Source organism: Chrysemys picta, chromosome 14 (assembly GCF_011386835.1).
Source record: "Chrysemys picta bellii isolate R12L10 chromosome 14, ASM1138683v2, whole genome shotgun sequence".
NCBI lineage: Eukaryota > Metazoa > Chordata > Testudines > Emydidae > Chrysemys > Chrysemys picta.
Genome location: NC_088804.1, coordinates 27618419 through 27641803, shown reverse-complemented (window position 1 = coordinate 27641803; position 23385 = coordinate 27618419). Strand labels below are relative to the sequence as shown.

At 42.6% G+C, this 23385-nt stretch overlaps 2 protein-coding genes across 5 annotated transcripts in view; one reads left to right on the top strand and one right to left on the bottom strand.

The window, feature by feature from the left end:
- TK2 (thymidine kinase 2) overlaps window positions 1-23385 on the bottom strand; it is a 48660-nt gene that overhangs the window by 11736 nt on the left and 13539 nt on the right. Inside the window, exons 1-7 of one of the 4 annotated variants that reach the window (XM_042852150.2) lie at window positions 15323-15606; window positions 15087-15205; window positions 13546-13583; window positions 12283-12357; window positions 10153-10206; window positions 7541-7630; window positions 4534-4607 (exon numbers count right to left, since the gene is read on the bottom strand). In XM_042852150.2, coding sequence (XP_042708084.1) covers window positions 4534-4607; window positions 7541-7624 — 158 coding nt within the window. In that variant the 5' untranslated portion in view covers window positions 7625-7630; window positions 10153-10206; window positions 12283-12357; ... (1 more) ...; window positions 15087-15205; window positions 15323-15606. Of the gene's footprint in view, window positions 1-4533; window positions 4608-7540; window positions 7631-10152; window positions 10207-12282; window positions 12358-13545; window positions 13584-15086; window positions 15206-15322; window positions 15690-23385 lie in introns of those variants that run through there. The other 3 variants (XM_005310873.5, XM_042852149.2, XM_008175176.4) reach the window with 3 other exon arrangements.
- CKLF (chemokine like factor) lies at window positions 17366-23083 on the top strand. The gene is made up of 4 exons (XM_005310875.5): window positions 17366-17705; window positions 18045-18203; window positions 19080-19175; window positions 22637-23083. The coding sequence occupies exons 1-4, from the start codon at window positions 17643-17645 to the stop codon at window positions 22739-22741; spliced, it is 423 nt and encodes a 140-aa protein (XP_005310932.1). The 5' UTR covers window positions 17366-17642; the 3' UTR covers window positions 22742-23083.

The window sequence follows — 23385 nt, the reverse complement described above, 5'->3', positions numbered from 1 at the left end:
AAACGATCTAGAATTGTGCTAAAAGCTTCCACAGCAAGGACTTCATTCTAGCTAATACAATAATGTATATATCTCAGTGCAACACGCAGGTCATGACTCTCAGAGCTAATCAATACAGAACAACCCTCAGAACTCTCTCTTCCAGGATATCTAGTGCAGGGGTCGACAACCTTTCAGAAGTGGTGTGCCGAGTCTTCATTTATTCACTCTAATTTAAGGTTTTGTGTGCCAGTAATACATTTTAATGTTTTTAGAAGGTCTCTTTCTATGTCTATAATATATAACTAAACTATTGTTGTATGTAAAGTAAATAAGGTTTTTAAAATGTTTAAGAAGCTTCATTTAAAATTAAATTAAAATGCAGAGCCCCCTGGACCAGTGGCCAGGAACCGGGCAGTGTGAGTGCCACTGAAAATCAGCTCATGTGCCGCCTTTGGCACGCGTGCCATAGGTTGTCTACCCCTGATCTAGTGTATCGCTTATTGTTTATCTACTGAACATGAGTCGGAATTCTTCTTCACATCTCTGGCTAATGCCACTGCACCAAAAAATGAGTTCACATGTCACACAAAATGGGGCAAGGAGAATGGACAAACCACTGGTCTTAAAAGCATTAAAATAAACGAAAGTCTTAGAACAAAACAAACAAAAATCTTCTCTGCATTGTTGTGCAGTGTGCTATGCAGCAGTTAGCTACCACCCTCCACTAGAAGTGGCTGCATTTCCAGATTGCGGTGGGCTATACAGTAACTGAGGATCTTTCTGGACGAAAAGGTGCTATCTAATAAACGTAAGATATTGTCATTATATCTTTGTAGAATGGGTCTTCAAGAAGTAATTTAGTTACTCCCTGGGAAGGAATTAACAGAGAACAAGGTTCCAGGAAGAAATAAAGACAGAATATACAGTACAGACCCATTTACGCACGAATCCACTTAACACGCGGTAGCGCCATGCCTCCCAGTGCTACCTATTTAACATGCAAGACTCGTTAGCATGCGGTACAGGAACTTGCTATGTAGGGCTACAGATTTCCTCACTAACTCACTGACATAGAAATCGACAGGAAGTGCGGAGCGGAAACGTGTTGTACATCTTTACCGCCGGCAGGGGTGGGGCAGCAATGTAAAGCGCTGCCGCGGTAAAGGACCCTGTAGCGTTTTAAGGTCCCTGCCCCTTTTGCCCCCCCTCAGCCGCCAACAGGCGGGGAGGGGCAGCAAAGGGAGCAGCTGCCCCAGGGCCGGCGATTTAAAAGGGCCCGGCGCTCCAGACACCGCTACCGCAGCAACGGTATCCAGAGCCCCGGGCCCTTTAAATCACCACGGGAACCCCGGGCAGCACAGACCAGGCAGTCCGGAAGGGGAATGCTGACCCTCTAGCCCCACCCATTCCACCTGAGCCCCCGCCCCTTCCAGAGACCAGAGCGGCCCCTACCCCGTACTGGTAAGTGTCCTGAGTTACTTTCACCCCTGTGTAGTAATAATAATGGTTTTATTAGATTACACATTTGAATTTATATTCTTGCAAAGCACAGTTAACAGATAGGCCTGCAGTATTTGAGACGCTGTGAATACATATGTAATCCTAGATAATTATACATGTATATATAGATATTTTAAGGTATTTCAGCATGGCCTTCTTAACCCGCAGTCCTTTAACACGCGGTTGTGACGGCTTGACTCCCGACATCCGCGCATGAACGGGTCTGTACTGTACTTCAATATCCCACCAGTACACCAGATTCACCAGTGCAAGAACAGTCTCTCTTCACATGCATGCTCACAGGCCACTAAACTCTCAGCATTATGAAGTGACAGTCCTCGGGCTACCCAAGCCTGCGAGCCACCTTGTTACCCCTGCCTCCAGTGAGAGGGAGTCTTCCTTGTGGTAGCTGGGTGGCAGCTCACAGACACCACAGATAACCATCAGACACCATCAGCCCTTCAGCCACTCAAGCACTGCTCTCTGGGCTTATGCCAGCCCTAACTTCCCCTTGCAAGTTAACAACAGCTCCACCGCAATCCCAGAGTCCCTTTGAATTGTTCTCCCGTGACATCCAGTCCCTGACACTGGCTATTCGCACAATTTCCAGATCCTCTGCACACAAAGGTGCAGTTGACCCTATTTTACTGGTTCTTCCTTAAACCACCGTCCCTATTACCCACACAGCACTTATAATAAAACAAAAGGAAGTTTACTTAAGGAAGAATAAAGATTTAACTAGAACCAAGAGTGTGGAAACAGGTGATTACAGTACAAAATAAAATCATGGACCGTGAACCTGGGCCTATACTTATCAATAGTTACCTTTCCTATCTAATAAGTACTTTAAGGAGTTTGTCAGGTCTGAGGTGAGAGCAGTTTATTAAGACAGAGACCTCTTGGCAAAGAGTCCCCTGTTGTCACACATGTAAATAGAGAATGCCTATAGAATTAATATTCCCCATGTCTCAGAACCATAACAGTAGCAATACCTATTTAGTGTGGGGAAGATTTTCAAGGTAATGACGGCAGTTGTGTGTCTAACTCCCACTGATGCCTCTGAAAATCTCCTCTTATCAAGACCCAGAATAAGCAATATGATTGCCATGCAAACTTGGTAAGTAACACACCTATGTCAGGTCAAAGCATAGCTTTATTTTCTTGATATTTGTAGGGAAGAAACCATTTTGTGGTAGCAATTTCAGTGCAACTACTGCACATCTCAGATGGTTTAAAATCATCAGGGCTTTGGTTTCATGCCTCAGGCTTATTCCCCTCTGAAGTGTTTTATAATCTTGCCTCAGTGAGGGGGGAGGGACTAAATGACCTCTTAAGGCCAGCCCTATAATTCTAGGATTCTACAAGAAAACAGAAATACACATCTTGGTGTATCTTAGAGTTGAAAACTAGTTACACTGGCTATGTAATACAAACATTTCCTTAGTCATAATCACATATGCACTAAGTAATAAGATTGCCTGTGGTTACAACATGCCCCATTTTAGGAGATCCAAAGTAGGTCCTAAACTACATATAACGTCATCTATTAACTGTCAAACCACATCTATTGATTATAAAAGACCAACCACTTTTTGTCCCTCTACCTCACTTGTCATGTCTCCTTTTCCATATTCTATGAGTTCATTTCCCAAACACCTAAATATCCATTCACAGACTCTGACTCGTTTGTTTAATTTGCAACCAATTTTGCAGTAATGAGGCACAAAGTAAATACCTGATCCCCAACACTAAAAAAGATACAAAAACAGAAATGCCAAGAGCCATAGCTGCCTGTAGAAAATACATTACAAAGTCAAGAAATAAAAGTCATTGCACGTTATACTTAGCCTTTTAGCAGTAGGCAAGATTTTCAATCCTTATGACACAAGCCTTTGGTCCAATAAGAAAAGAACTAAGTATAGTCTTCCGAATACAGACTATGATAAACAGTGACTCTTACTATTTTCCACTGTTTTTACATGCCTTACATCTTAGCTTATCACTTATGTAAACATTCAAAGTAACTCAGTAACAAACACAATTGAAGAGTTTGTGTAGCATGGATGCCATCTTGTGGATCTACTGGCAAGCAGCTGTTTTCCCCACAGATTTGGGCAAGAAACATTTTTCCTATAACCAGTCTGAGGTTTCACAAATTATAACCCATTACAGATTGTTTCAAATATATTAAAAAGCCAGCATAGAATCACAGAATTGGAAGGGACCCCAAGAGGTCATAGTCCCCTGCACTCAAGGAAGGACTAAGTATTATCTAGACCGGGGTGGGCAAACTTATTGGCCTGAGGGCCACATCGGGGTTGCAAAACTGTATGGAGGGCCGGGTAGGGAAGGCTGTGCCTCCCCAAACAGCCTGGCCCCCGCCCCCTATCTGCCCCCTCCCACTTCCCGCCCCCGACTGCCCCCCTCAGAATTCCCAACCCATCCAACCCCCCCTGCTCTTGTCCCCTAACCACCACCCTGGGACCCCATCCTCTATTTAACCTCCCCTGCTCTCTGTCCCCTGACTGCCCCGCCCCCTATCCACACCCTCGCCCCGACAGGCCCCCCGGGACTCCCACGCCTATCCAACCCCCTCATTCCCCGTCCCCTGACTGCCCCCCCCAGAACCTCCGCCCCATCCAACTGCCCCCTGCTCCCTGTCCCCTAACTCTCCCCCTCTCCAGACCCTGGCCAAATCTAGTTTGTGTAATTAACGTACATTGTATCTACTTAATTTCCCTGTTCCAATTGCCTATAGTTTTATTCTTCGTGTCCTGTCCTAAATGGTAGTGTATCTTTCTGAATACTACTAAACAGCTATTTTGTTTCAGCCAAAAGAAGACTGGATTGAATGTGTATGTGTGTGTTTGTGTGTGTGTGTATATATACGGCAGCACTGACTGAGTAAAGAACCACTAGCTCTCTAATACACTTCGACAGGTTTCATGGATTACTGAAATGCAAATTATCATAGAAAACTAAGATGATCAGTTTATTTAAAAAACTCTACAGTTAAAACAAGACACTAAAGTAGTAAACCATGTACTGTACCTTCGATACAAGTTTTCTACAAAAATGTGTTTTGCACTGTGAATTGACCTCTCCATCATTCTTAGCGGGGAAATCTACAAGATAAAAACAACAGCCGTTCACTAGTTTTGCATTTTCCAATGTTCTTAGTTTCTTTCACCCCCTAATGCTGCATAGCATGTCCTTTTACCTCCATTTTTTATTAATCTTCTTCATGGTCACTACATTATTAAACTCCTACTAAACTATGCTGATTGTAACACAGACTAATTGTTTGGGCAGAGAGAAAAAATTACTCTTACTCAGGAAACATTTCTGACAGGTTTCAGAATGGTAGCAGTGTTAGTCTGTATCAGCAAAAAGAACGAGGAGTACTTGTGGCACCTGAGAGACTAACAAATTTATTTGGGCATAAGCTTTCGTGGGCTAAAACCCACATTATGTATAGAAACCTGGGATTCCAGAACCAGGAGTTTCCTGACACACTAGACTTATGGAAGATGTCTGAAAGCTAACTGCAGGAGCACCAAACCCACCAATACCAAGAAGTTAATCACTAGATACTTGACTAAAAATAAACTGCAGTCCATTAGAATGTGCAGAGCAATGGGAACTGTTACTGCCTGAAGTGGTGCCTCCTCAGATATGTTACTGAGCTTATTACATAGGGCACCGATCAGAGACACTATAGAAAGAAAACAGGATTTTAGAATTGTCTCAAGTGTGCTACTCCTCCTTCACGGGGGCCAAAGCAGTCACTGTAATTGGCAAAGTATCTCAGCTTCATCTGATCTACCACCCAAATGGGCTTCAATTTTGGTGAGTGAGGATTTCCTGCCATTGTTTAAGCTTTTCTCCCTGGTCTCTAAAGAATCAGGTAGTGCTTGAGGAGTTCTTTCCAATCAGCTATTCTGCACAGAGTTAACGGTCACACAGTCACAATTGCTACTGCAAGGTTGACACAGGAACTGGCAGCAGAGTACAGATTAGAATGCAGGGGAATTCTTGGGAGCTTTTAATGAGCTCTTAAGAGACACTGGGACTTTTAACATTTTGCAAATCAAACAAAAGAACTCTCTGCACTTTCAAACACATCCAAACCTTTTGGGTATTTTCCACAGCTGTGCTAGGAAATACAAAGAAACTGAAAAGGCCTTCTGGGTACTGAGCACCCCCAGTTGTCTGCTACTCAATATGCTCCTTTGCATGGCAGCTCTTTCATCTCACAACTTTCACAGAAGTGATGGTGCATGGAGCACTTTTCAAGGTGCTTTGCAAGACAGAGCTCTGGAAGGCTTCCTGCCTCTTTAGCCTCCTCTATATCTACAGGGAAGATTGAGAGAGAGAGAAAAGTTCCATCCACCCTGAAGCTGGACAACACATGGGACTCTTCTGTGGCTGTGAGAGCCAGAGCAGTGCTACAGGGCATGGGGCACAGAGGGGTAGAAGTGGAAGGCATTTTGCCCATGGAACACAGAAACAGACTGAAGAAACACCTGAGGATGGGGAGGGAACATGCTCAGAAGTGGAAATGATGACACCCTCTAAATGGGTGAAGCACGCACTCTCCCAGTGCTCACTGTTAACAGTGCAGAGGAGAATGGGATGTGGATTTCACCCCACTCAGCCATGCTCCCCTGTGGAGTGCCTCTGGCCACACTAACCCACCTCCCTCATACTCACTTAGCACAAGACCAATGTGCTAGCTGCCTCCTTCATTAATGCACAAGATGGAGAAAGGTCTCCCTGTGACTTCTCTTCCCTGTGTATCTGTGCAAAAACAGCCACAATCTGGTATGTTCTGTTACTGCTTTAATCCAGACTAGGGACATGGCCATTATAAAAGGCTACTGTCTGCTCATTTTAGGAGACTAGTGTCTCAGCATCTTTTTATTGAAGCTATCAATCATATCCTGTTTCCCTCTTTACATGCCAGCCAGGATACAGGTATAATTTTTATTTGTGTTTTCATCCAAGAAGAACCCAGCATTATGGTGCAATAGTCTCATAACACACACTGAATAGAAAGTTAACAGGATCTGTCCAAATCTTCAAGAGTGCAGAGAAACGAGAACTGGGCATACTTCAAAACTGGAACTTGTAAAATGTCACTTTTCTGAGAAGGAAAGGAAAAACTATTTCCAGAAAGCCTCAAGCCACAGCCTTATATAACTATTTTGTCAAATTACTATTAATCATTTTCATTGGACCATAACCTTACATGGGACTTTACAAAGAAACACCCCTACCCCAAAGCAAAGTCAGACAATATGATACAATAACAAACAGTTCAGGTATAGGAGTAACTGGAGATGCTATCAAGTGGGAAGGAAACAATAAATGAAGACTCCAAGGCAACAACAAAGGAGTTTCAAGGGGGGATGAGAAAGGGAAAAGGGAGGATCCAGCCCAAAGAGTGCACATAGGAGAGGACTGGGAAGAATGTGAAAAGGGAGCAGAAGGAAAACGGATGAGGAGAAAGAAGTGTAGACAATCCAAAAGGAAGAGGTAGATAATCTTTGCAGAAGTATTTTGGATGGGTTAGAGTGGGAAGAGGTGAGAAGCAGGAAGCTGCATTTGTGTTTAGATTACATGAATCAGCAGGAGGTATTCTGAGTGACACCGGCCAATGTGTGATTTTGAATAGTCACCTTTAAGATTACCATATGTGAACCCAGAGTTTGAGGTTCCAACAATTCACATACCCCAAAAAATAAATAAAAAGGCAAAGATAACAATCAAGCTGAGAGATGACCAATGCATGAGCCAACATTTAACAGTAAGCAATACTTGATATGGGAATGAAACACATGTAAATATAGGAGGTAAATGCCCCAGCCCCCACTGAGCATTGACTTGAATATATCAGTATTGCCTTTTCACATGGAAAGTCCTACTAGCTTAGGAACACAGAATGAAAGTCAACCTAGGGTCTTATCTTCTGGATGCAGGGTTATCAAATTATTTTGATCGATAAATGCACCTTAATATCTCTGCTTCAGATTAAAAGAAAAAATCTTTAAATTACCATTGGCCTGGTATGCTGATCCAACATGGTAAGCTGTATGTATGTCTGCAACGTTATCCCCCACCGTGATGAATCTTGATACATTAAACCCTGGTGTTGGGGATGGGGGCAGAAGAGTGAGAGAGAAATAAAACCACTTTGACTATACCAATTAGTAACAAATAAAGCTAAGCTATATATTTTATACCTGCTCAGAGTTACCGAAATAATGGCATTAAGGTAGCAGAGACCAGCATTATTACTCCTGGGGGCATTCTGCGCCAAAACATTAAAAATTCTGCACCAAAACATTAAAATTTCTGTGCACAATATTTTAAAATTCTGCAAATTTTATTTGTCAAAATAACACTACATAATCACACCAGTTTCAATTATTTTGGAAATTTATTTCAAAATACCTGTCAGCAAGTATGTCTGTCAGCAAGTATGTATGCCAGGGGACCAGATACTAATCCCCCCTCCCCCGCAGTGCACAGGCGCCAACTTCTCCTGGTGCCGGTGGGTGCTCAACCCCCCCCCAGGGCCCTGCCCCTGCCCCAACTCCACTCCTGCCCCATCCTATCCCCATTCCAACCCCCTCCCCAAAGTCCCCGCCCCAACTCCGCCCCTCCCTGCCCCTATTGGACTCCTTCCCCGAATCCCTTACCCGCCTCCATCCCACAGCTTGTTACGCCGCAAAACAGCTGTTTTGCAGCAGCAAGCACTGGGAGGAGAAGCGGGGATGCGGCGCACTCAGGGGAGGAGGCGAATGGAAGGAGAGGGGAGGGGCGGGGAGCTTGGCTGTCGGTGAGTGCAGAGCAAGTGGGCTGTAGTCCACGAAAGCTTATGCTCTAATAAATTTGTTAGTCTCTAAGGTGCCACAAGTCCTCCTGTTCTTCTTTTTGCGGATACAGACTAACACGGCTGCTACTCTGAAACCTTTCAATTTTTCCCTGTGGGTGCTCCAACTCCGGAGCACCCATGGAGTCAGCACCTATGCCACAGAACCCAGCTGTGGCCCACCCCCCTGCAAAGCATTTCTCTAATCTCCAGGACTCCCACCCCGCTTCAATTCTTTACACCAGTAAATATCAGCCTGTACCATAAACCCAAAGAATAACACTTGATCCTAAAAACTCCCTTTTTACTGTAAAGTGTTGGTTTGCAAAACGGCTTAATAGCAAACATCAGGGTTTAATGATCTGAATTGCCTGCGGACACAGACTTGGCCTCTCCCCCCACCTCAAAGAGAGCTGTGAGGCAGGTGGTCTACTGCTGAAGATGTTGGTGACACAACAAGGCTTGAAGCGGGGCATCCCCCTGCTACACTGCCAATGGAAAAACAGAAAGCGGAACATCAGTAACCTCCACCCAAGGGAATTTGCTTTCCTCAGGACACACTGCTACTAGTAATGGAGCCAAAATGCATATTGTGAGTACAAAAGTGCAGGTACTTTGAACAGGTTGTTTGTGCAATTTAGGCTGGAAGTGAAATTTATTCATTTACTTTTATTTCTGACACACACACACCTCCGTTTTTTTCTTACCCCACCCCCGGCCCCGCCTCAACTCCGCCCCTTCCCCAAATCCCCAGCCCTGCCTCCTCCCCCCAGGCTCTCAAACCTCGGAGGGAAGGGGAGATCCTAAGCGGCCGCGGCGCGCGAATCAGCTGTTTCACACGCCGCAGCTGCTCGGGGTCTCCCCCTTCCTCCCAGGCTCTCAAACCCGGGAGGGAGGGGGAGATCCCGAGTGGCCACAGCACGCGAATCAGCTATTGCGCGCGCCGCGGCCGCTCGAGATCTCCCCCTCCCTTACGGGTTTGAGAGCCTGGGAGGGAGGGAGGGCGAGCAGCAGTGCGCGAGCAGCAGCAGCGGAGGTGAGTTAGGGCGGCCGGGGCACATTTTTAGGGGCGGCATGACCCGCGCCAGAATGCCGCCCCTAAAAATGTGCCGCCCCAAGCACCAGCTTGTTTTGCTGGTGCCTAGAGCCAGCCCTGGCTGCATCACTGCATTAAAAGTGTCTGATTCTGTGAGGTGAGGATGACCCTCAACTCTCCCCATAGTCAATGAAGGCACTCAACATCTTGCAGGACATTGTCTCAGCAGTCCCTGACTGTCAAATCAAACTCCTTTCACCTTACTACACACTCTACCTGTATTGTATTGTTTAGTATTAAAAAACACTTTGAAGGAGCTGTCCTAGCTTTAGTTTGTTTATGAACTAAAGAACTCACTGCCAGGTAGTAACAGACCCATTGTGTCTCTGAGATCACTTTAAGACTCCAATCCTGCAACCTGCTCCATGCAGACAGACCTTTATGCCTGCACATAGCTCACTGATTTCAAAATGTGACTCACTGTGGGTGCAGTGGCCATCAGCATGGAGCTGCTTGAAAGATCGGAGCCCAAGTCCTTCTCAGGACTACATTTTGCACACAATAGGTTTAATGCCCATTCCTCAATAAGAGAAAAAAAACAATCACCATCATGATATTCATGTTCGGTTACATAAGATTGTGAACATATCCTTGCTAGGGACTTCAATGCATCTAAACCTTCACACAGGACTTTGAGAACATCAAGGTCCATATTTTTAACAGAACATAAATCACAGGATTAGTTCCTGCCACTTACCAGAAGATTGTGACCACGTACATTTCTCCACTTAGGCACAGGTTCCGTCAAAACCTTAATTAAAAAATGACATTCATTCCATGTGACACAAGCAATTTCAATTTTTTTATTTTATTTATCTGAATCTATCAACATATTCATTTATAAAAATGGTCTTGAATAATAAAGTGTCTGTACTGGAGGATCTATCCCCCTTTTTTTTTTTTAAAGGACTGATTTAATGAACTACACAATTTAATATTTAAGAGCTATTATAAAAATGAAAAAGATGCATTTAATTACAAAATGTGATGGTTGGTAGTTTTATTATTATTATTTTTATCAGCCCACCAAAACAAAGCAATGGCTGACTAATCCCACGTAGAAGGCTGTCATTTATCAGTAACGGTGTAAAGAGAGAAGAACTGACAGCTGAATGTAGAGGGTATTTCATGCGAAAGATCTGCTCACAAATTAAATTCCCATAGGACAAAACAGAGTGGCAAAGGAATAAAAGCTGAAGATCAATATGCCATTATACATAACTCTCATTTTATTTCTGTGGATCAAAAAGAAATGCAGTTAGAACTTTAATAATAATCAAAATTAGACAGAAAAAGAAGGTCTATTCTGCCCTAAGTAGCTAAAACCACAAGAGTCTCCAGGGGGGGTCTCCATGTGGGCATGAGGATCCACCAAACTACATGATCAGGGCATAAAGGACTTTTAAGATCTTAGTGTGAGTTTGAGATTAGCTAGCTAAACTACATGCATTTACTTTTTAAATTTTTGCACTGTATACATATTTAAAAAAACATTTTGGGCTACTGGCTAGTTATTCAACTCAATTCATTCCTTTTAAATTACCAAGGACCCTCTTAATACTAAGTATCCCTACGAAGAATCCTAGATTTTTGTATTAATATTCTTCTTAGCAGATCTATCAACACCTTTAAGATTTTATGTACACATAAATAAATGCTTCCTGAAGTTTATTCTGAATTTGTTTTGGTTAAAGCAATTACAGTATTAACAATAGGTTTGTGTTTTCCTCATCCAAAAGCATTTTGCCTATGGAATATGGGATCAAATCTCATGTTTGTTTGACAAACTTCCAAAAAGGAATTCTACAAATGTATTTTTCCCAACTAACCAGCATATCTTTACCTGAATTATTTTAGTTATATGGGACTAATACCTTTTAGCTTCATTACGTGAATTGTCTCTGACTTTGCTTATTATGAGATCCATTTAAGATTTTTTAAAACGCAGTGAATAAAAATGGTAGTTCTATTGATTATTGTTAGTTTATTGAGGGACAACATTTGATCTACAGAATATACTATCAGAGGGGTAGCCGTGTTATAGTCTGAATCTGTAAAAAGCAACAGAGGGTCCTGTGGCACCTTTAAGACTAACGGAAGCATTGGAGCATAAGCTTTCGTGGGTAAATGCTCACTTCTTCAGCGTCTGATGAAGCGGGCATTTACCCACGAAAGCTTATGCTCCAATGCTTCTGTTAGTCTTAAAGGTGCCACAGGACCCTCTGTTGCTTTTTACAGAATATACTATGTTCCATTGTTGAATATTTTTGAATTGTATATATTTTATATCTGCCACTCAACAACTAAGAATTTTCCTAAAATATATACTGCTTCTTCCACTGATTGTAGCAGCAGTTTACAATATTCCAAGAAACTAATACTAACTTAGACTTTGATTATGGAAACACTCACAAATATATATTTAATCAAGTAGGCAGACCCAGTGCAGTCAATAGCCTATTTTACATGAGCAAAGCTATGCATGTGTGTGATTGTAGGATCGAGGCAACAATTAAACTGAGCACAAATGTAGTAAAAAATACAATACATCATACTGGCTTCCATTCCATTAACTAAAAACCAAGGAAAATTATTGGTTGCCAAATGAAAAAGGGCAACATCAAGAAAGAAAAGTATTGTTTTTAAACTTCTGAGACTATTGCTAAGAGTTTTAAAAACTAGAAAATGTTTGACAGTGTGCCTTTAAATATATCTTACTCACATTTAATCTTGGGAAATACTGCAGTAGACTCAAATACTGTCAATGTTATAAATAGAAAAACTCTTGCTGACTTGATTGAACATTAAGACGTTTCAAGCCCCATACCTCAATGCTGGTAGTTTTGGCAAAATAATCCAGGCATGTTGTTTTTCCACTTGCAATATTCCCCTCAACGCAGATCTGGGGAAAGAGGACACCAACCTTTCAATACTAAATGAATGCTACTGCAAAGAAATAACTGACAGCAAATGTAGAAACACATACTTATAGTCTAAAAATAATCCATTAGCATTATAAATACATTAGAGCAAATTCTAGTGTCAATATAGCTAAGGCATTTCCAAGAGAACTTCAAGAGTTCGGGTCTTGATTCACTATTGCATTGTACAAGCTTTACAATGGAGTGACATGTTGAAAGGAATGGAGTTTTATGCTGGAATAAATACGGAACAACACAGTTGGGAATCAGACCTTTAATATCTAAAGATATAAGTTGCCAGTAGAGTTTTGGGCCTTACTTGTGCAAACTGATACATGTTGGCTTCAACTGGCCAGATTTTCAAAACCATGTTTGCAAATGCACATCTGCACCCAGTCCCATATGCCCTGTTACAGTTAGTGTGGCTATTAAAATAATAAGAGTTTGATTCAATGCCTGCAGGCTTTGGGCTACTGGATCTGCACCATCCAATCCTAACTCCCCACCACAACATCCTTTTCAGAAGTGCAGAACCCTTTCCATGGCACGCAGGGTTGCAGAGGTTTCCCTGCAGTGCTGCTGCACCTTTTACAGCACCCATTACACAGCCAGCCACACTGTGTTAAATTTCACCCCGAAAGGCTTTAAGCTTACTTTGAATACAATTTACTGTACATTAAATGTTATCATGTCTACACCCATAAATAGATTTTTCTCAGGCAAATTAAAATTTCTTTTAGCCATCTAGGTTTCTAAAATGAGTGAAAAGTATTTTGTCCAACCATCTACTAATAGTTCGTAAAATAATTAGATTTAAAACACCATGAACTGAGTACAGTACTTAGAATTTACAGCCAAAATACATGTCATGTAAATGAAGGAGGCTACATTCAGAATGCTGACTATTACTTCTGTGGCCCTGATCAAGCGACGTGTGTTCCACACGAGCAGCCCCTGCATGAAACCCTCCTGATTTTCTTTTAAGTTACCTCAATGATTTCAGCAAGGGTCTGCCTGCCTGCCTGGAACAAAATGCAGGATAAGACGCTAGATTTGTGCACCAGCTCACACCAAGACCCAGTCATTAGCCTGTGGACATTTCCATAATATAATTATATTGCAATAATAATATACTAAATACATTTTTCTGAGCAAAATATTATACTTACAACTGTCTTTTTCTCTCCTTCATTAATGAGGTGTTTATCTAGAACAGGAAGAAACACTGTTAGAAGAACTAGGAAACTGCTCTTAGATTGTATATCCAAGCCACTATCAGGACGCTTGTAAGAATGAATATATTAATGAGTTTTAGATTTAGGAGTTATAGGGTACAGTAAACATGTTACATTAAACTCCCATGGCTATAATTCATATGCTTTACTTTATATTATTATACACTACAAGTAGTCAAATGGCTGGTTCCTACCTTCATTGAGTAGGATTATTTATTATGTATGGTTGTTTCTTTGTTAGCTCTTATTTTCACGGTAAGAAAATAGGCCCCAAATCTGCAATGAATTATTGGCAGATCCCTGTGCCTGAACAAAGCACCATTGACTTCACAGTCAGCAGAGCTCTCTGCAGGATCAGGAACTTGGATACTAAGGAGTCAGTTTCAATTTAAAAGTCACTCGACCATCTAAAAATTTGTACCTACTATTGTTACAAATAACATCTAAGATAAACTATCACTGAAAAGAGTAGAGAAAAACAGATACTATGCACCTTTGACAGAACTTTGTGTGCAGAATGACAAATCACAGTTCCACAATTCAAACTGGTAGTGCAGACTCCAGAGCCTGTGCAAAGTCAGGTTCTCTCTATTTGTTTGGGCCTCTCTCACAGTGGAGGGAAACCATATTAAAAACAGGGAATTTTGTGATTGTAAAAAAAAAAAAATTAAACTGACAGGAGACTCAGAACAGGTATAATTAAAACTACACCTCTACCCCGATACAACGCTGTCCTCGGGAGCCAAAAAAAATCTTACCGTGTTATAGATGAAACCGTGTTATATTGAACTTGCTTTGATCTGCCGGAGCATGCCGCCCCCCCTCACCTCCCACACTCCCCCGGAGCGCTGCTTTACCGCGTTATATCTGAATTTGTGTTATATCTGGTCGCGTTATATCGGGGTAGAGGTGTACTTTTAACTCATTTTCTGAAATTGACTGGATTGCAATTTGATAATGTCCCTTTACAATGCACCTTGGTTCACTGTGTATAGCTGAGCAAGGACTCAGGGCATTTAATTACAGTATATTGTTCATGTGTGCATTTTAATAAAGAAGTAGAGATGGGTACTTGTTTTACAAGTACTGACTAGTGCCATAAAAGGGTTTTGAAAGTTCCTGATTGCTCAACCTTTCAAAAACTGCCTCTTCCTTTCTACTGGGGGGGAAAAACACCATAGTTCATCCTGTTCTCTAAAACTGAAGAGTGGGGGATATATTTGCAAGGCGTGACACTTTTTCAATATATTGCATTTTTTTTTAACTTCCCCATTTGGCAGATGGGTTCCTTCTTCGTAATAGCATGAGTAATTTGCGGGAGGGCAAACACTGAATAGAGGCTGCCTATTGCGATCAGCAGATTTAATGTACATACAGCTACATACTTCAGAAAAGATAAATCAAGGACCACAGCAACAATGTTTAATAAACTACCACCACCATAGCCACTAGATCAAATGCATTTTCTCAAATACCTTCAAATAAGCATCAGCTACTTCTTTGTGAAAAGCAATAACCATCAACCTATTTCGGGGAATGAAGTGGTGTTCGCTTTTTCTCTCTCTCTACAGTACTTTCATCTCGAATAACAAACCTATTGAGAGACAGCGCGAGAGATTCCTGATGCTACAAATACCAGGGCGCAAGGGTGGCATCAATAATCTTTTTAAACAAAACTAAACGGTTCATGCTGCAGAAGTACCAGACGTACATGAGGCGTCCTGGGAGCAGCCGGCCATGCAGAGGCTGCGATTAGCCATCAGTGGATGTAGCAATTGCTTCCGCTGGCGCTTCCAGCTACAAAACCCGAAGCCAGATTGAGCGCCCCTGGTACATTGAAGGCCTAGGAGAGGCCGGATCCATAACGATTTCAATAACCACATGGCCCATCTCCGGTAGCTCCGAGCTCTAAGATTTAGGTACAAGACTCGAGCCGCATTGAGCTTCCTGGATCCCAACAGGTCGCATTTCCGCTGCTGTAATGTTTTGCTTCCTGTATGATCCCACTTCCGCTACTGTATTAAGCACTGAGCAATGCATTGAGCAACCACGCTTGGCAAACTACTGCCCCAGAAGCCTTCCAGCGTGGCCCTTAAAGACACAGTGCACTCTAATAATGCTCCTGTTTTACAAGTTTATTTCTTATGTTTTGGCAGATGCTCATTCATTCATTCAAGAAGGTGGTTGCATAAAAAATTCTGCTTAAGTTAAAAACACCAACAGAGGCTATTCAAACTAAGAACTGGCATGCTGTTCACCCTGCTTGGAGCTTCTTTACTTTTTTGCAACTTAGGCTGGACAATGAAAATAAATTAATCAGTTTCATTTTTGTTGCTAGTCAATTACACGTTCTAGTTTTCTTACAGTGCGGCAATGTTTCGATTGCAGGGCCTGCAGGGGAACCTTTCTGCGTTTGTTTCCAAGTCACTTGTTTTGTTCCCCGTCTGCTAATGGAACCTATATACAGTACCTGATAAATGGTGAACGCAATGCAGTTGCAGGAAGTTGGCGCTAACCGGGAGGGGATTGTTTATACAGGAGGTGGAGGGTTGTAGGAAGTTGGCCGGAGGGGTGGGGATGGAGGGGGTTAGCTACACACGGGAGGGGGGCTGGAATGTTGCAGGGGGTTGTTTATACAGGAGGTGGAGTTGGCTCTATGCGGGGGGCTGAAGGGGGTTAGCTATACAGAGGTGGGGTTCTGGAGAGTTGGGGGGTTAGCTATACAGGAGGTGGAGGGTTGTGGGAAGCTGGCTCTGCGGGGGGCTGGAGAGTGGGAGGGGGTTAGCTATACAGGGGTGGGGTCTGGAGGCTGGGTTGTATGAAGTTGGCTCTATGGGGATGGGGGCCTGGAGAGTGGGAGGGGTTAGCTATACAGGGGTGGGGGTCTGGAGGCTGGGTTGTATGAAGTTGGCTCTATGGGGCTGGGGGCCTGGAGAGTGGGAGGGGATTAGCTATACAGGGGTGGGGGGCTGGAGGCTGGGTTGTATGAAATTGGCTCTATGGGGATGGGGGCCTGGAGAGTGGGAGGGGTTAGCTATACAGGGGTGGGGGTCTGGAGGCTGGGTTGTATGAAATTGGCTCTATGGAGCTGGGGGGGCTGGAGAGTGGGAGGGGTTAGCTCTACAGGGGTGGGCTGGAGAGTGGGAGGGGTTAGCTATACATGGGTGGGGCTAGAAAGTGGGAGGGGATTAGCTATACAGGGGTGGGGGTCTGGAGGCGGGGTTGTATGAAGTTGGCTCTATGGAGATGGAGAGTTGGGGCGTTAGCTATACAGGAGGTGGAGGGTTGTGGGAAGCTGGCTCTGCGTGGGGGCTGGAGAGTAGGAGGGGGTTAGCTATACAGGGGTGGGGGTCTGGAGGCGGGGTTGTATGAAGTTGGCTCTATGGGGATGGGGGCCTGGAGAGTGGGAGGGGATTAGCTACACAGGGGTGGGGCTGGAGGCGGGGTTGTATGAAGTTGGCTCTATGGAGCTGGAGGGCTGGAGAGTGGGAGGGGTTAGCTATACAGGGATGGGGCTAGAGAGTGGGAGGGGATTAGCGATACAGGAGGTGGAGGATTGTGGGAAGCTGGCTGGGGGGGATGGAGAGTGGGAGGGGATTAGCTATACAGGGGTGGGGCTAGAGAGTGGGAGGGGATTAGCTATACAGGAGGTGGAGGGTTGTGGGAAGCTGCCTCGGGGTGGGGGGGGATGGAGAGTGGGAGGGATTAGCGATACAGGGAGGGGGCTGGAGAGTGGGGGGGGCTCTATGAAGTTGGCATACAGAGGTGGGGGCTGGCGAGGTGGGCGGCAGCAGGCTGGCTGTGCCTCAGGGCTGGGTTTAGGTGACGCTGGATGCACAAGGAGTGGGGCGTGCACGGGACGCGCTCCACGAGCGACCCTGGCCTCCCCTGCCCAGCCCCTTCCGTGCGCGCGGGCCAGAGCGAGCCCCTCCCGCGCGGGCCGCTAGACGCGCGCGTGCCCAACGGCCGCTTCAGTTAGTTCCGGCACCGCCCCGCCGCGAAGGCTGCACAGCGGTACTGTCCCGCGCGCCATGGTGGAGGTGAACACCGGCTACCCCCGCTCCCTGCCGGGAGCGCTGAAAATCGCCCGCCTGGTACGAGGACAGGCTGGCTGGGCCGAGGCGCCGGGCGAGCCCCTGGGGCGCGGGCGGGGCGAAGCGAGGCGGGACGGGGCGGGCTGAGGGTCCGCAGCGCCCCACTGGTCGGAGCGCCGTCCGCTAAAGCCCACTGTAGTAAATGAAGTGCCCTAGTGGCTTTAATGGGCTTTGGGTCAGTCCTTGAATGAGCAGAGACGGGGCCGATGCGTGGGGGCAGGGCAGCGGGGAGTTTTGCAGAAGTACATTTCGGCACGGAGCACAATACAGAGCAACATGTTGACCACCTGCTAAAATGACATTGGAGGACATTAGTAAATACTGTCGTTATTCTTTCAGGTTGTTGCATTTGTAACATTCATCTGTTTTGCTGCCTCGAAATCCCATGAAGCCTTTATAGCACTTGCAATCATGGAATTTGTCATCACTTTGTTATTCTTTGTGCTATACTTGCTAAAACTAGATAAAAAGATGAAATTCTTATTTTGGCCTTTAGCTGTAAGTATTGATTTGTATCTTTTAAAATGCAAGTGTATGTATGTATTCTGTGACTTATGCATAAAAACAAGTGTTGTGCTAGTGCCTTCTTAATTAACAGTTGTGGACAGGCTCCATGTTATTTCAAAACAATGTAAGCACAGGTTCTGCAAAGGTAAGATGCAGCTACAATTCTGCCTATGGAAAAAAGATCATAATTGCTCTTGTATTAATTCTTTTGTTTTAAATTGAGCTAGTCTTTTAAATAATGAATACATTGGAATTACAAAAACTCTCACTACTAACAATATCAAATGAAAAAAGAACAGGAGTACTTGTGGTACCTTAGAGACTAACAAATTTATTAGAGCATAAGCTTTCGTGGACTACAGCCCACTTCTTCGGATGCATACCCGAAGAAGTGGGCTGTAGTCCACGAAAGTTTATGCTCTAATAAATTTGTTAGTCTCTAAGGTGCCACAAGTACTCCTGTTCTTTTTGCGGATACAGACTAACACGGCTGCTTCTCTGAAAAATATCAAATGAATAAAACACCCAGGCGTAAATTCATAGTGTAGACCAGGGCTCAGACAAAGGGGATTATTTCAGGAATGCAATTTTTAGCATCATGCCACTTGGTGTCACTCTAGATCAGATTTGGACATTACCTTAATCCCATTTCAGTGGCAAAAAGATTTTGTTTCTTGGCAGGTAATAATAATGTTGGGAATATTTGCAATCATTTAATGTTTTTCAGCTTGACAAATATATTTTGTTTTCACTGACTTCCTTCAAGGAGTAAAATAAGACTGCTATATGCTACAAGTATTCACATTTCAGTATTTGTTAGCCATGTACTTTAATGAAAGTTAATTATGTTTTATAATACATTTTCAGGATATTTTCAACTCATTGATTGCAGTTTTGTTCTTTATCATTGTGTGCCTGTGTGCAATAATAATCAAGACCACGACTGGGACTCTGGTTGGAGGAGTAAGTAGGGGAATTTATAGTATTAATAATAAATTAGACCATTAAAATTGAGATGGCTTAAATGTTTAAATATTTAGTTATCATTCTCATGTAACAAATATTACTGTTCTTTTTTCCTCAAAATAAATCTGTCCTAATTTTTGACACTTTAAAATATGTCAAACAATAAAAACCGGAACTCACACTATGACTTTATACATACAGCTATGAGCCATAGTGTGCAAAGCTATCATTTTGTTCCAGTGCTGACAACTGAAGCAAATTAAAAGAGCTTTTACAAATATTCCAAAATAAGTGACTGACTGTGCTGGATTAAATATTGTCTCCTGTGTGAGCAATTTCTAGAATTTAAAGTTGAGTTAAAAGCTATAGCAGGAGAAAACACTGCACATATTCAGGATAAAAAGATTGAGGACTTATTATTGGCTGCCACAATGCAGGAGATTTAAAGCCAAGCCTAATAAAACTGATATTTGGGCAAAATGAATAAGGATATTAAGATTGCCAGGAGGAAGAGAAGCAGATTCTCTCTCCCCACCCCTTACACACTTGAGAAATTGGTTTTACAAATCTGGATTTAGTCATGTCTGAAGACCCAGTTCATCCTATAATGAGCAGGTCATTTACTAAAACAACAAACTCCCATTCTAAAAGAAATTAAATCTTCACTACTACACTTAAGACAAGTAATGCATTTTAGCAGCAACCGTGTCACAGAAAGGTGGTGCACTTAAGAAAACACACCAGATTCTTTTCAGAACTGAGTCCAGGCACTCAAGCCAAGTGATATACACTAGAAATAGTAAAGGATAGTTTCCTCCTGGGTGACAGCTAAGACGCAGTCATTCTTTTTCTATCTAACAGAGAATGACCATGTCAAAGAAATCTTGGGGGAGTGAACATTCTGAAGAAAAACTGAAAAAGGCCCAAATTGCATAATATAAATAATGGTTGTGCACGACTTGCTAAGAGTGAACTATTAGAGCAATTGAAAAAGGTTCTTGGATTGTTTTGTCTTTGAGAACATGAGAACCTATAATTTTTAGTCAGAAGTGTTTAACTTGTTTCTCTGGCATTTGCTTTCCAAATGTCTCTCATGATTAAATATAAAGGGCCAGATTCTTAGCTGATGTTAATTAGCATAGCTAGTTACCAATTTTAACCATCTGAAGTTCTTGCCTACATTCAAGAAAGAGGAATGAGGTAAATTGTCTCCTTCAGATAATGTTCACCAATGATTTATTATTACTAAATTACTATTATTTTGAAACTGTTCATATTGTGTAGCAAATAGCATTGAGTTGAAAAGTTAGAATTCTAGATGACAAATATGTTTTAGAATGCATCTCGTTTAAACTGCATTTGCTAAATTACCTTCACTAACATAAATATTAGACATCCCGTGTGTTATTATTTGATAAAGGAACATCTGAGTTAAGAGTCAGTACTTCTCCCCTCCTTCCAAGTACAAATGGAGGACTGTCACAAAGAAATGAGTAATAAGCAAATAAAGTGTAAAAGCAGAGCAAATCTTAATATATAGCTTTAAGATTATCACATTTAGCTAATTTATTTGCAAAAGAATACTTAGTTTTTTTGTTTTTGCTAAAGATGACGACAAAACAGTTTTTAAAGCATGCTTGTGATCATGGTCCATTCCAGTGTTTATAACTAAAATTAGAGAAAATACTGCCACTCAAAGAACATATTATCTAGAAGTAATTTATGTAACTTTGTAGTCTAGCACACAAAGCATCTAACAGGACTTCAAGTGATACTGAGAATACATGTGCCCCTAGCTGGAGAAGTAATTTCCAGCTCGAGTAGATGTATGTGCATTAGCTGTGAGACCACTGTTGTAGCCACAGTGGTACAAGCTGTGGCATAGGCTAGCTGCCCAAGTACCTAGGATCTGGCGGGATCGTTCTTGGGATGGCTAGCCCATCACACTGTCCACACGGGTGCAGCTACACTATTGTTAGCATGCTAGCACACGTATGCTACACCTCTAGCTCAAGTATAGATGTGGTCTTAAATTGCTAATACACAGTAACAAACAGGTGCTAAGTGCTGCTAGTTGGGTTGGTGATTGAAGGGTACCTGTTCACTGCAGAGTTAACTTGAGTGATTGCTGCCTAGATATGAGCAGCCACACTGCAAACCCCGACTCAAGTTACTGCATATTTCTACCCAGCAGCTGGGAGGTGTGATTCTCAGCATGGGTAAATGCACGCATTCTAACTCAGCTCCAATTAACACCTAAAATTAGCAGCGTGGTTGCGGTGGCACAGGCAGTGCCTCAGGCTAGCCACCCGAGTATGTACCCATGGAGATTGTACTTGCTGGGTTAGCCTGAGCTGCTACCTGTGCTGCTGTGGGTACACTACTAGTTGTAGTGCACTAGTTCAGAGCTAATATGTATATCTACCCTCACTGGTACCCCACTCATCCACATGTGTTGCTAGACCTCTGTGGAGTATATCCCAAGGTTGCTGTGATAAGCAGAGCTGCTCCATGATTCTTCCCCAGTGAATTGTGGGAGAACTTGTCTTGCCTTCTGGGCACATGGAAATTGTGGGAAGGCACTGAAAGAGCTATCATCACTTGAGGGATTTGGCTTGCTTCTTCACTGAAACTTGGGTGGGTTACCAGCCCAAGTTAAAGTGGCACCCGAGGTCTAGCCTGTACACCCAGCCAGACCACCTAGCACAGGTTTAAAGCATCACCAAACTTTGGTGCTTTATGTATGGACAGGGAGGGGCTTAGGGCAACACCCACATAAGAACCCAAGTTAACTCTGCAGCAAAGACATTGCTAAACAGGACTCTTAGGTGACACTTATTTTGCTTCCTTGTGACTGAAATTTTATAATGAGTTAGCCCCACATTTTAATAACAAGTATTCACATTTTAAACATTAAATAAGGTAACTTCCTGTCAATTCAGTGTTTTTCATTTCAAAACTTCTGAAAGAGAAAAAAATCTTTTTCTTCTAGCCTTGCATCTGCAAACACTGAGTTTACTGCAGTCCAAAACCATTAAGTAGATCATCCCTTACACAGACATAAGAGATTTGGTTCTGGAGGAAAGCATAATCTCACATAAAGAAGCATGTCTGTAGTCTGGTTTCCATGGAGACTGAGTCACTTCCTATTCTGAGATGACAGATGAAGGGCAAGCAAGGTCAGGGTGAAGATGATTGCCAGAGCATAAGGGGAAAGTCATTTTATGAGAGATTGCAGCATATCTGACCTAAAGTATGGAGAACACTGAATTTCTCAATCATCACAAATCAAATATTCATCCATAAATATTTAGAAGGGCAGGACCAATTTAGTGATCTGTAGCAACTGCATCTGCTCAGAATTGGTAATGAATGAGTTATTACAATGAAAGGTAAAGACGATAAACAACTAACTGTGATGTGCATAGGAGGAAACAGAGTTTTCTTTTTATTTGCAGGTCTTTGGTCTTCTGTTGGTTGTTCTTTGTATTGCAGATTCTGTCCTTCTTTTCAAGAAGATTACATTTAATAAGCCAAGAGGAAGGAATGTTATTACCAGATAAGAATGACCAATTTACCAAAAGACTGATTTATTCTCCACTTTAAATGCCTATTGATTGATAGGATACTTGTTTCATTCTTAGCCTATGTATTTTTCTTAAAGGGTTTAACATGTTCATCTTAGAATTACAATATTTTCCTGTGTGTTTTTTTTTAATTAGTTTACTTTTTCACACATTAACATTCTTTAAATTCCTATGTATTTTTCTAGACCACACATTTTTACCAGTGTTGACTTTAAATATTGTCCTATGTGTTTTAATAAACTTGATACATTTTCACTTGTTAAAAAATCTAATTTTCTACAGAAGTGCTTATATAATAAAATTGAAAATACAAATGGATCTAAATGTATTATTTCAGTAGGTAAGTAGTAACTGTACTTCAAGCAAGAATTATTTGAATTAACACGAGTCTTTTCCTGCCAAATTTATTTAGGGACTGATTTTGACAACCATAGTCATGCTGAATAGCATCTTACTCTACAGGTGGGCCAGTTAATGGGATCACTGTGAAGTAAAGTATTATTTGTTGTGAGTAAAGGTATCAGAATCTGACCCTTAGAATTTGTCTTATTTCTCATTGGACGAGTACAGCTCCAGTTTGATGCTATGTAACCCAAAACAGACTTTGAAATACCATTCCT